This window comes from Nicotiana tomentosiformis, chromosome 1 (assembly GCF_000390325.3).
Source record: "Nicotiana tomentosiformis chromosome 1, ASM39032v3, whole genome shotgun sequence".
NCBI classification, from domain to species: Eukaryota; Viridiplantae; Streptophyta; class Magnoliopsida; order Solanales; family Solanaceae; genus Nicotiana; species Nicotiana tomentosiformis.
This window is the reverse complement of record NC_090812.1, coordinates 136,884,827-136,895,893: the sequence shown is the minus strand read 5'-3', so window position 1 is coordinate 136,895,893 and position 11,067 is coordinate 136,884,827. Positions and strand designations below refer to the sequence as shown.

At 40.0% G+C, this 11,067-nt stretch overlaps 1 protein-coding gene across 1 annotated transcript; it reads left to right on the top strand.

Moving 5' to 3' along the window:
* The first annotated feature begins 10,091 nt into the window (after positions 1-10,091).
* On the top strand, positions 10,092-11,067 carry LOC138910331 (uncharacterized). The gene is made up of 3 exons (XM_070201563.1): positions 10,092-10,233; positions 10,323-10,853; positions 10,901-11,067. The coding sequence occupies exons 1-3, from the start codon at positions 10,092-10,094 to the stop codon at positions 11,065-11,067; spliced, it is 840 nt and encodes a 279-aa protein (XP_070057664.1).

Below are 11,067 nucleotides of genomic sequence, written 5' to 3'. Positions count from 1 at the left end.
CGCTATCACAAATAATTCGGCAACTAGTGCCTCAACCAAGTTTAGATAAGATACTTACCTCAAGAAAGCCAAATTACTCCCTTAACAAGCCCTTCCTACGCGCATCAACCTCTGGAAGGCTCGGATCTAGCCCAAATAATGTAATACTGTCAATAAAAGCTATAAGAATTGATTCTAAATGGTAAAGCTAATATCTTTAACCAAAATAAAAAAAGTCAACATCAGGCCCGCACCTCGAAACCCGAAAAAATTAAAAAAATCCCTAACACCCATCCAATTACGAGTCTAACCATACCAAAATCATTCAATTCCAACAACAAATCGCCCCTAAAAGCCTCAAATTTCATTCTCCAATAACATAGTCCACAAATCCTCATATTCTAACTTATATTCATGAGAAATAGGTGAAAACATCATTCGGTATTAAATATTTATGGACAAAAGTGATTAAAAGTCAGTTACCTCTTCAATTTAGGTGGAAACCTCTCCAACAATCACCCTAGTCCGAACTTCAAATCCCAAAAATAAGAAGAACAACTAAACCCTTCGATCTTTAAACACTGCCAGTGATCTCGCTTCTGCGGCTCAAACTACCACACATGCGGTTCTGCTTTTGCAGAAAAAAAACTCTCTTCTGCGAAGGCCACTAAGAATCCCGACTAGTCGCATCTGTGGCCAAAATCCCACACCTGCGATACTGTTTCTACGGTACCACACCTGCACCGGCAAATTCGCACCTGCGGATCTCCTTTCACATCTACGACCAAGGCCAAGAAATCTCAGTACGCACATGCGGACCTCTCATCACAGAACCACTTTCGCTTCTGCGGAAAAACCAATGCATCTGTATCCTCACAGACTCCTCTTCATTACGCACCGACGATCATGACGATGCACCTCCGGTACCGTACCTGTAGTCAATCCCACTGCATGTACGAACACACCGGATGCCTGAAACTTCAGCACTTTTCCAAAGTGCAACCAAGCTCCGCCAACCATCTGAATCACACCAGAGACCCCCCCCCCCCCCGGACCCCATCCAAACATGCCAACACATCCTAAAACATGATATGAATTTAGTCGAATTCAATTCTATTGAAACTAATGAATTTTCAGCTTTTAAAACAAATGCTGAAACCCATCAAATCAACTTCGACTGACCTATTTGCACACAAGTCATAATTTTGCACACAAGTCATGCCGAAAACAATCAAACCTACTTTACTTTAGGGCACCCCGACATCGCCAATGTCATGGTCTTAGCATGACAATCCAAAATAGTGTGACATGGTGACAACCAATCAATACCTAAAATCACATCAAAATCAACCATGCTAAGTAGTAAACATCAACTCTCGTCTCTAATCCCCAAATAGTCACCACACACAATCTATATACACGGTCCACAACAATCGAATCACCCATCGGCATAGATACATGAACATGTATAAATAAGGAATCATGAGGCATACCCAAATAACGAGCAAAGTATGTGGAACCAGGATCAACTAATACTGAAGCATCCCTATGGTTTACTGAAACAATACCTATGATCACTGCATCTGAAGCAGCTCCTCTGGCCTAGCAGGAAAAGCATAGTATCGAGCCTAACCACCACATGTCTGATCTCTCCCTCTGGGGCAACCTCGGCCCGTATGACCTCCACCCTAAGTTGGCTGAGCGGGTGGTGTAGCAGCTGGCCCATGGGTCATAGACTGGCCTCCCTGATGTACTGGACCTCTATAATAACAGGGGCAATACTTCCTCACATGCCCCAATTCTCGACAATCGAAGCAACCCCGAGCCGAAAATAGTGGTGGGCAGGCATTGGACCTCGGGAAGTAGAATAGCCACTAGAAGAACCAGGTACTGAAGAACCCTAAAGTGATGGGGCGCAGTACGAGCTTTGAGCTGGAAGTGCATTGAAAGATCACTTACCCGAATGAGTACTGTATGAACCATGACTAGCTTACGCACAACGATGAACCGGGTGATCCATCTAAGTGGGCCAGTAAGGATGACCTCTAATATGATATGACTGACCTCCAGAAGAAGTACCACTGAAACCACAAAATCAACGAGGCCTTTTGCACTCCCTCTCCTCACGCTCAAGCCTGCGAATCGACTCCAAGCACCTAGCAATCTCGACCACCTAGTCAAACCTAGAAATTATCTCGGCCTCTCGGGCCAAACTGTAACATAGGCCGTAGTTGAGCCCATCAATGAACCTCCTGATCCTCTCTCTCTGTGTGGGAACCAACCATATAGCATGACGGGCCAAATCTCCGATTTCTCATCTTATACTTAGTCATAGTCAGCTGCTCAAAATATCTACGCAGCTCTTCTCTGTAAGTCTATGGAACAAACTTCTCTAAGAAGATAACTAAGAACCCATTCTATGTAAGTAGTGTTGTGCCAACTGGCCTGCTCAACTCATAGGCCTGCCACCGTCTATAGGAAGCTTCAGTCAGCTGAAAAGTAGTAAATGCAACTCTACTGGTCTCCAAAATACCCGTTGTGTGAAGAATCCGCTGACATTTGTCTAGAAAGTCTTGAGCATCCTCTGACTCCTCCCCACTGAACTCTGGATGCTTAAGCCTACCGAACCGCTCCAATATCTTCTACTCCTTATCACTCAAAGGTGGCAACCTCGACCCGAGCAGCAACAACCGGCTTCGATAGTAGTATCCTGGTGCTTTGATACCAATATATCACGACCCAAAATCCACAAGTCGTGATGGCACCTAACTCAACCCGCTAAGTAATACAACAGTGACATAATAAAATTAAAGTCAAATAAATATGGTCTAATAACTAAACAGCAGAAGAATATCATAAGGTATCTAAGAATAAAAAACCACTATGATGATACAACCAACCCCAAAAGCTGGTGTCAACGAGTACACGAGCGCTACTGAATAATACGAAATAAGAAAAATCCTCTAATACAACTGTCTGAACAAAAGAATAGTAAAGATAAAGATAATAGAAAGAGAACTTCAAGGACTGCGTGCAATGTGGCAGCTAGCTTGCAGTCTCCCAAAAGCTGGCAACAACTCAAGTATGAAAATTACCTCGACCGGATAGACCTGGATCTGCATACAAAGTGCAGAGTGTAGTATAAGTACAACCGACCTCATGTACTCAATAAGTAACAATAGTAACCTTGGGCTGAAAACAATGACGAGCTCAGTACAATAGTCAAATGTAATACCAATATCTGGTAAGAGTTGAGAATATAAAGGATAAATCATAGAAATAGTAGCTCAGTGATATCATGTTCAGCTTGTTCACATTGTTAAAATTTTGACATTCTTTCAAGTATAACATTTAAAGCCCAACACAGATAAAGCAGGTCAATTATCAGTTAGCATGAGGAAAGTACATGTATATGCCTATATGTCAATAATATATATCAATCAACAGTATCGCAATGGATCCATACAAAAATTTATACTTTAGCACTGTACGGGTGATTGGCATAACTGCCCATCATCAAGCACGTATATAAATTACTATGCATGCGCACACTGCTGGCATGTCAGACTCCGGAGGGCCAGATCCTGCCCAAGTGCTAAACATAATCATTTAGCCCAGTAGTAAGGCCTGGTGCATGCGTCGCCCCAAAATAATAACACTTGGGCCCGCACCTCGGAACCCGACAAATTTCATAATTTTCGAACACACATTCGATTACGAGTCCAACAATACCAAAATCATCCAATTCCTACCTCAAATCGACCTTCAAATATCCATTTTGCATTTTTGGAAAGTTTCTACAAAATCCCCAATTTCTCTACTCCAAATCACCAAATAAATGATAAAAACAAGGATGGAAGCATGATAAATGAAGAAATCCAAGTTAAAAATATTTACCCCGATCCAAGACGTGAAAATCCCCACCATAACCGCAAAAAACTGAGCTCTACAACTAAAAATATGATATAATAACTCTAACCCTCGAAACGGGTTTTAAACATTCTGCCCAGGTATTATGCATCGCGATCGCGAGACCAACTTCGTAATCGTGAAGAACAAGTGATCATTGTCCTCAAAATACTCTACGCGAATGTGAAGCCGCAGTCGTGAAAACGATGGTTACCAGACCTAACTCTTACCGAACGCGTGCACAACTACGCGATCGCGTAGGCTTAAAGCCTGATGCTCCAGATGACAACTCCTCTACAGGAACACGTTAACCTGCTCACGTCCGCGCTGACCTGAGACTCTCAAAGCTTCATGAATGCGTGCCTGATATCGCAAATGCGATGAATAAAATACCACATGCCAGCAATAAATATTCGCGATCGCGAAAGAGGAAACGAGATACATAGAAATTAGCAGTCCAACAAGACCAAAATGAAGCCAAACTTTATCCGAATGTCACCTAAGGTCCCCGAGACCCCATCCAAACATACCAAATGGTCCTAAAATATAATACAAACTTAGTCGAAGTATCAAATCACATAAAAAACATCAAAATCATGAATCACACTTCAATTCAAGCATATTAAAACTAATGAATTTCCAACTTCTAAAACCAATGCCTAACCATATCAAATAAACTCCGAATGACCTTACAATTTTCGTACTATTCCCAAATAACACAACGGACCTAGTCCAACTACAGAACCAAAATCCAAACCCGATATCAATAAATTCAACTCTCGATCAAACCTCTCAAACTTTCCAAGTTTCGCCAAAAATTCCCAAACCAACCTACGGACCTCCAAAACAATATCCGTACATACAACTAAGTCCAAAATCATTATACGAAACTATCGGAACTATTAATACTCCATTCCAGAGTCTTCTACACAAAAGTTAAACTCCAGTTAACTCTTTCAACATAAGCTTCCAACCTTGGGATTAAGTGTTCTAATTCACTCAGAAACTTTCCCAAAACCAATCCAATCACCCCATCAAGTCACATAACCACAAATAAATATAGAAGGAGCGATGAATAGGGGAACATGGCTACAATATACAAAACGACCGTCCGGGTCGTTAAAATTGGTCTTAGGTCAATTCTTTTGCCCGCAAATTCTTTCATCGTCTCAGGTCAAAGAGGGGGCAGCTGTTGATGAACAATTTTGACCCTCCCTTTAAAAATTAAATTATTTATGTTTAATAATTTGCAATAAATGTGGTAAAATATTTTTGAATGAATAATACCTTTTTTTATTATAAATATAAGAGGAAATAGTAATTAACAATGTTGAATTAACAATTATTTATTAAATATTTATGAATTAAATTACTCCTATTATTTTGGAATTATTGAAATAACCTTTATATTATAATAAGTAAGTTTTACAATTAATTTAATGAATTAATCTTTGATTTTTAATTGTATCGCTTATTACTTTAAATTAATCTGAAATTATTTCATAATTTAGTAAATAAAGTGTTTTAATAGATAGCTACTTAATTACAGTAATATATAATGCATATGATAATTATATTTTATCACATTTAATTAGAATTAATAAAGTTTAATTAAGTTAATTTTTAAAAGGGTTTAAAAGCTTAAAAGCCTACAATTGCAATTAATTAACTAAACTCAATGTGGCTATGATTTAAATTTTATTTTAGTTACTTCAGCCCAATATAGCCTGACCCGGTCCGAAACCAACCCCCTCTATCCAAGATGGCTATCCATGCCTTCCATTCTAAGCCAATATAAGTGTGCCACGTCACTCGTCACCCTCACTCAGAGAGAAAACACAAATATATTTGGACCGTTAATCCAACTCATCAATGGTCCATGTTTAGTCTCCATTTTCCTCCTTTCTTTAATTTTATTAAGATCTCATCTCAGCCGTCGAATTGAAGGGATCAAACAGTTGTCCCGTTTTATAATTAAAATATTTTAATAATTCCCATCTCCCCTAAATATCAGGTTCATTGATCAAACGATCCAATAGCCCAGATTCTATCTCACGTTTTAAAGTCAGAGATGACTCTAAACCCTAATCACTTTCCACCAAACGAGCGCCCCTATTTCCCTTTCTTATTTCTTTTCTCTCAACCCCATCAATCTTGAAACCTCGCACAAATTTGTGCAAGGTCACAAATCAAGCCCTGAAACATCCTTCATGGCCCTATTAACCGCGAATCTCGTGGGTTTTCATTCCATTTCATTGTTTTGATTTGAATCTCAAATTCAAAACCCTAGACCTAAACCTATGCAACCTGAAGATCCATCAATCCTTCCTATGTTCCATCGAATTGGAACATTCATGGTTGTTATCTTCAGGTTCATCAGCATTATTCATGGTCCAGGGGTCAAACACAGTGACCTCTGGACATTAGTGTTTGACTGCTAGATCGAAGGCTTCAACGGCCATCCCCTCGTGCCCAGGTAAAGATCTTCGTTGTTTTCCCCTCGATCCCTTCTAATTTCACTTGCTTACTATCGTCATCTACCATATCATCACTCTCCACTATCTGTTTGAACCGATTGAAACCCTAAGTGGCTTGAATGCCACTCTAAATAGGGCATTCGATGTCTCTACCTAACAGACATCAACGTACCTAACTTCATTGGCAAATACATTAAAAGAAATTGAAGTTTTATGTTGAATATTAAGTCCAAGTAGCTTCTCCCTAATTTTGCTTTTCTCTTTTTTCCTTTCTGCTCAAGTTTGATCTATTTGCGTGATTCGTTTTTCGTGGACTCCTAATTGTCTAAACAAACGACTCTTGCTTGGTTTGCTACTCTGCAGAAGGTCAGTGTACACTGATCCCCTCTCCTTATGTAATGACCTGGTTGGTTATTTTGTGTAATTGTACCTCGTTACCTCTTTTTATGCTTCATACATATGTGTTTATGATTTTATGAGTTGAGGGGTCGGTTAGTTTCATTCCGGGAAGCTTTCGGGTTGATTTGGACCCTTGATTCTTGACTTAGAAGTTTAAATTAGAAAATATTGACTAAACTTTATCTTTTGTGAAAACGACCCCGAAACTGCGTTATTATGGCTCTGATAGCTTTCTATCGTGATTTTAGACCTAGGCGTATGTCCGAAATTGATATTGGAAGTCCGTAGGTTGATTTGTGTTGATTTGCCGAAATTTGGCAATTTGAAGTTGAAATGTTTGACCGTAGGTTGACATTTAGCTATTTAGCTCAGAATTAGATTTTGGGACTCGGAATAGGTCTGTTTTAGTATTTATAACTTGCCTGTAAAATTTGGTGTCATTTGGAGTTGATTTGATAGGATACAGACGTTTAGTTTTAATTGTAGAAATTTGTGACCTTTACTTTGAAATTCATGCGTTTTAGTGTTCGATTCGTAGTTTTAGATGTTATTTTTGTGTTTTGATCGTATGAGTGAACTCGTATGATGTTTCTAGACATGTGTGGATGTTAGGTTTGAAGCACCGAGGGCTCGGATGAGTTTCGAACATGAACTTAAAAATGAACTGTTGGTGTGTTGGTACTCTGATGTCGCAATTGCGAGCACCGGCCTCGCAATTGCGAAGGTAACAGTAAGGGGGCAGATGTTGCAAATGCGACTTACCCTTCGCATTTGCGAAAGCAACAGATTTTGTACTAAGTTCGCAGTTGCGAACATTTGTTCGCTTTTGTGAAGTACCCAGCATCGCAATCGCGAAGCCTTTATCGCAAGAGCAATGTTGACTTAGGTTGTCAGGGTTCGTAAATGCGAGTCGTGGTCCGCAATTGTGAGGGTCGCAAATGCGAACCCAGTGTAGCAGATGCGACATCTACTGCTGATTAAAGGGCTGGGAGACGGGATTTTTAACACATTCTCTCATTTTTTAGCCGTAGACTCGGTAGGAGGCAATTTGGAGAGGGGATTTTCAACTACAAACCTTGGATTAGTGAAAATCTTACTTGTGTTAGTCGATCCTTACATGCCTTAAATTATTTTCGTTAATACTTATTCTACATTCTAATTAATGAATTGCTCGCATGCTTAGTTGAACTTGTTGCCTCAATTAATGCTTCGTGTTATCTCTCATTATTGATTATCATTACTTGAAGTTATTTTTGTGTTATCTCTCATTGTTGATTATCATTATTTGAAGTTATTTTTCGGTATATCTCTCATTGTTGATTATCATTAATTGGAGTTAATGTTTATGTTATCCCTTCCCTCGTTGATTTCCATTATTTGAAGTCGTTGCTACACGTTATCTCTTCCATTGTGAGTTATTCCTATTTAACATTGTGGTTTTACATTGTTTCTCATTTTTGAGTTATTGGGGTTGAAGTTCTGAAAGTCGTTAACACATTGAGGCGAAATTCTTATTGTTGAAACATCTTCCTTTCCGAGCATTTTACATTCATTGTTGTTGTTAATATTCTTGTCCCCGTTGTGGTGGAGCTGTGGGCTATTGTTGTAGAAACATTAATATTGTGGATTGTTGGCAAATTGTGATACATGTGCACTTGTGGTGTGGGTTGTTATTGTAATGTGATATTGACATGCAAGCAGTGGTATAAGGCTTGGGGTTGACGTGCATGTGGCGGTATAAGGTGGGACTTATGTGCGTGTTGCTTGTAGGGGAACTATGTGAAGCCACACAGTGTCATAAGGTGGGCTAAAGTACGTGTAGCTATTTCGAAAAAACTGCTTTCAAAACCTATTTTAAATGTAAGGCTCACGTGAAGTTGAGAAATGTGAATACGAGACGGTACCTCATTTGTGATTCTTCATTTATACGAGGCGGTACCTCGATGGTGATTCTTAATGTACACGAGGTGGTACCTGGTTGTGTTATTTTGTTTCTTATCTCATGTTGCAAAGAGCTTTGGCGAGAATGTCCTTGCTGTTTTGTTCTACTTTGTTCTACCACGTGTTGTCCGTATATGATCATTTTCATTCTCATCAGTGCTTCTTTATTGTTTTTTCCATGTTTAAATTCCAGTATTTGTTCATGTTATTATCTTGTTTGTATCAGTTATTTCATCGCTTCCATTATTTATAATTATTATAATTTTATACTATTTATTTATATCCTAGTAGGTATCTTTACATAGCCTCGTCACTACTCCATTGAGGTTAGGCTTGATACTTTTTGGGTACCATTGTGGTGTACTCATACTACGCTTCTGCACAATTATTTTGCGCAGATCCAGATACGTCTTCCCGTGCCGGACGCTAGAGTTGATAGAGTAGCTGTCTTTGGAGACTTCAGGGTATGCCTTCTCTACGTCCGCAGGCCTCGTAGTCGCATTCCCTATTTCTACTTCCTGTTGTATTTTCTTTTAGACAGTGATGTATGAGATATTCTAGTTTTATTCTATAGAGCTTATGAATCCATTCCACCAATTTTGGGAAAGTATTTGTTGAGATTATACTTCAGGAGTTTATATCAGTTATTCACCCTTGTTTAGTATTCTGTTACTTATTTCTATCAAGTTGTTATCAAATATTAGGCTTAACTAATCGTAGAGACTAGGTTCCATCACGACATCCTACGGAGGGAAATTGGCATCATGACAAGTTGGTATCAGAGCTCTAGGTTGTGACAAGTTGGTATCAGAGCTCTAGGTTCAAAGGTGTTACGAGTCATAAGCAGGTTTAGCAGAGTCTTGCATATTGATACGGAGACGTCTGTACTTATTTTCTAGAGGCTACGGAACTGTAAGGAAAAACATCACTTCTTTGATTCCTTATCGTGCGAATTGGTTGACTTCGAAAACAGAATCTTGACTTTCTATTCTCTCACAGATGGTGAGGACACGCACAGCTTGATCCGATGATCACACACCCACACCCCCTGCTAAAGCCGAGAGAGGCCGGGGCAGAGGGCGAGGAGGGGCACGTGGTGCAGCTAGAGCACCTACTCGAGCTACGAAAGTAGAGCCACTAGTAGCTCCAGTCGGGGGACAGGCACCCGAGGCACCTAATTCCACCCCAGCACTTCAGAAGACTATCGCACAATTCTTGAGCATGTTCGGTACCTTAGCTTAGGCGGGGTTGATTATACTTGAACTATCCACATCTCAAGTAGGGAGAGGAGCTCAGACTCCCATGGCTCGTACCCCATAGCAGCAAGTCCAGGTTGATCGGGTCCCAGAGATTATACCCGTATAGCTTGTTGCTCTAGTTTATCCCATGGTTAGCGAAACAATATTTGAGGAGGAGCATCTTAGGCTCGAGAGGTTCAAGAATTATCACCCTCCTACTTTCAGTTGCTTAACTTCAGAGTATGCACACAGTTTTCTTGAGGAATGCCACTATATTCTTTGCACCATGGGTATTGTGGAAACAAGCGGGGTTACTTTCACTACTTTCCAGCTGTCCGAAGTGGCATATCAGTGGTTTCTTCAAACTTTGTTATTACAGGTATGGTTAGGATTTTCCATCGAGATGCATCAATCTTATTTGATCCGAGATCCACTTATTCATATGTGTCATTTTACTTTGATCCATATTTGGATATATCGCGTGATTCTTTGAGTTCTCCTATTTATGTGTCCACGCCTGTGGGAGACTATGCGATTGTGGACCGTGTGTATCGGTCATGTTTAGTTGTCATTAGTGGTTTGGAGACCAGAGTTGATCTATTAATTCTTAGTATGGCAGACTTTGATGTTATCTTGGCAATGGATTGGTTGTTGCCCTATCATGCTATTCTAGATTGTTACGCCAAGACTGTGGCGCTAGCTATGCCAGGTTTACCATTTTTAGAGTGGAGGAGTGCATTGGATTATCTTCCTAGCATGGTTGTGTCATTTCTAAAAGCTCATCGGATGGTCGATAAGGGGTGTGATGCTTATCTAGCCTCTATGAGAGATGCCAGTGCTGATACTCCTACCGTTAAGTCAGTTCTGGTAGTGAGAGACTTTCCAGATGTATGGCTAGCGTATCTTCCGGGCATGTCACACGATAGGCATATCGACTTTGGATTGACTTATTGTCAGGCACTCAGTCCATTTCTATTCCACCATATCGTATGGACCCAATAGAGTTGAATGAGTTAAAGGAGCAGTTGCAAGAGTTGCTTGATAAAGGTTTCATTCATCCTAGTGTATCGTCGTGGGGTGCTCCGGTCTTGTTCGTGAAGAAAAAGGATGTTGAACAAGGTTAA

What these genes read in the sequence shown, in the direction of transcription:
- LOC138910331 (XM_070201563.1), top strand. Translation starts at nt 10,092, where the DNA reads ATGGTTAGCGAAACAATATTTGAGGAGGAGCATCTTAGGCTCGAGAGG. An exon ending in CTATATTCTTTGCACCATGG is followed by an intron (nt 10,234 to 10,322) that starts GTATTGTGGAAA and finishes TTGTTATTACAG; the next exon opens with GTATGGTTAGGATTTTCCAT. An exon ending in ATGGCTAGCGTATCTTCCGG is followed by an intron (nt 10,854 to 10,900) that starts GCATGTCACACG and finishes ACTTATTGTCAG; the next exon opens with GCACTCAGTCCATTTCTATT.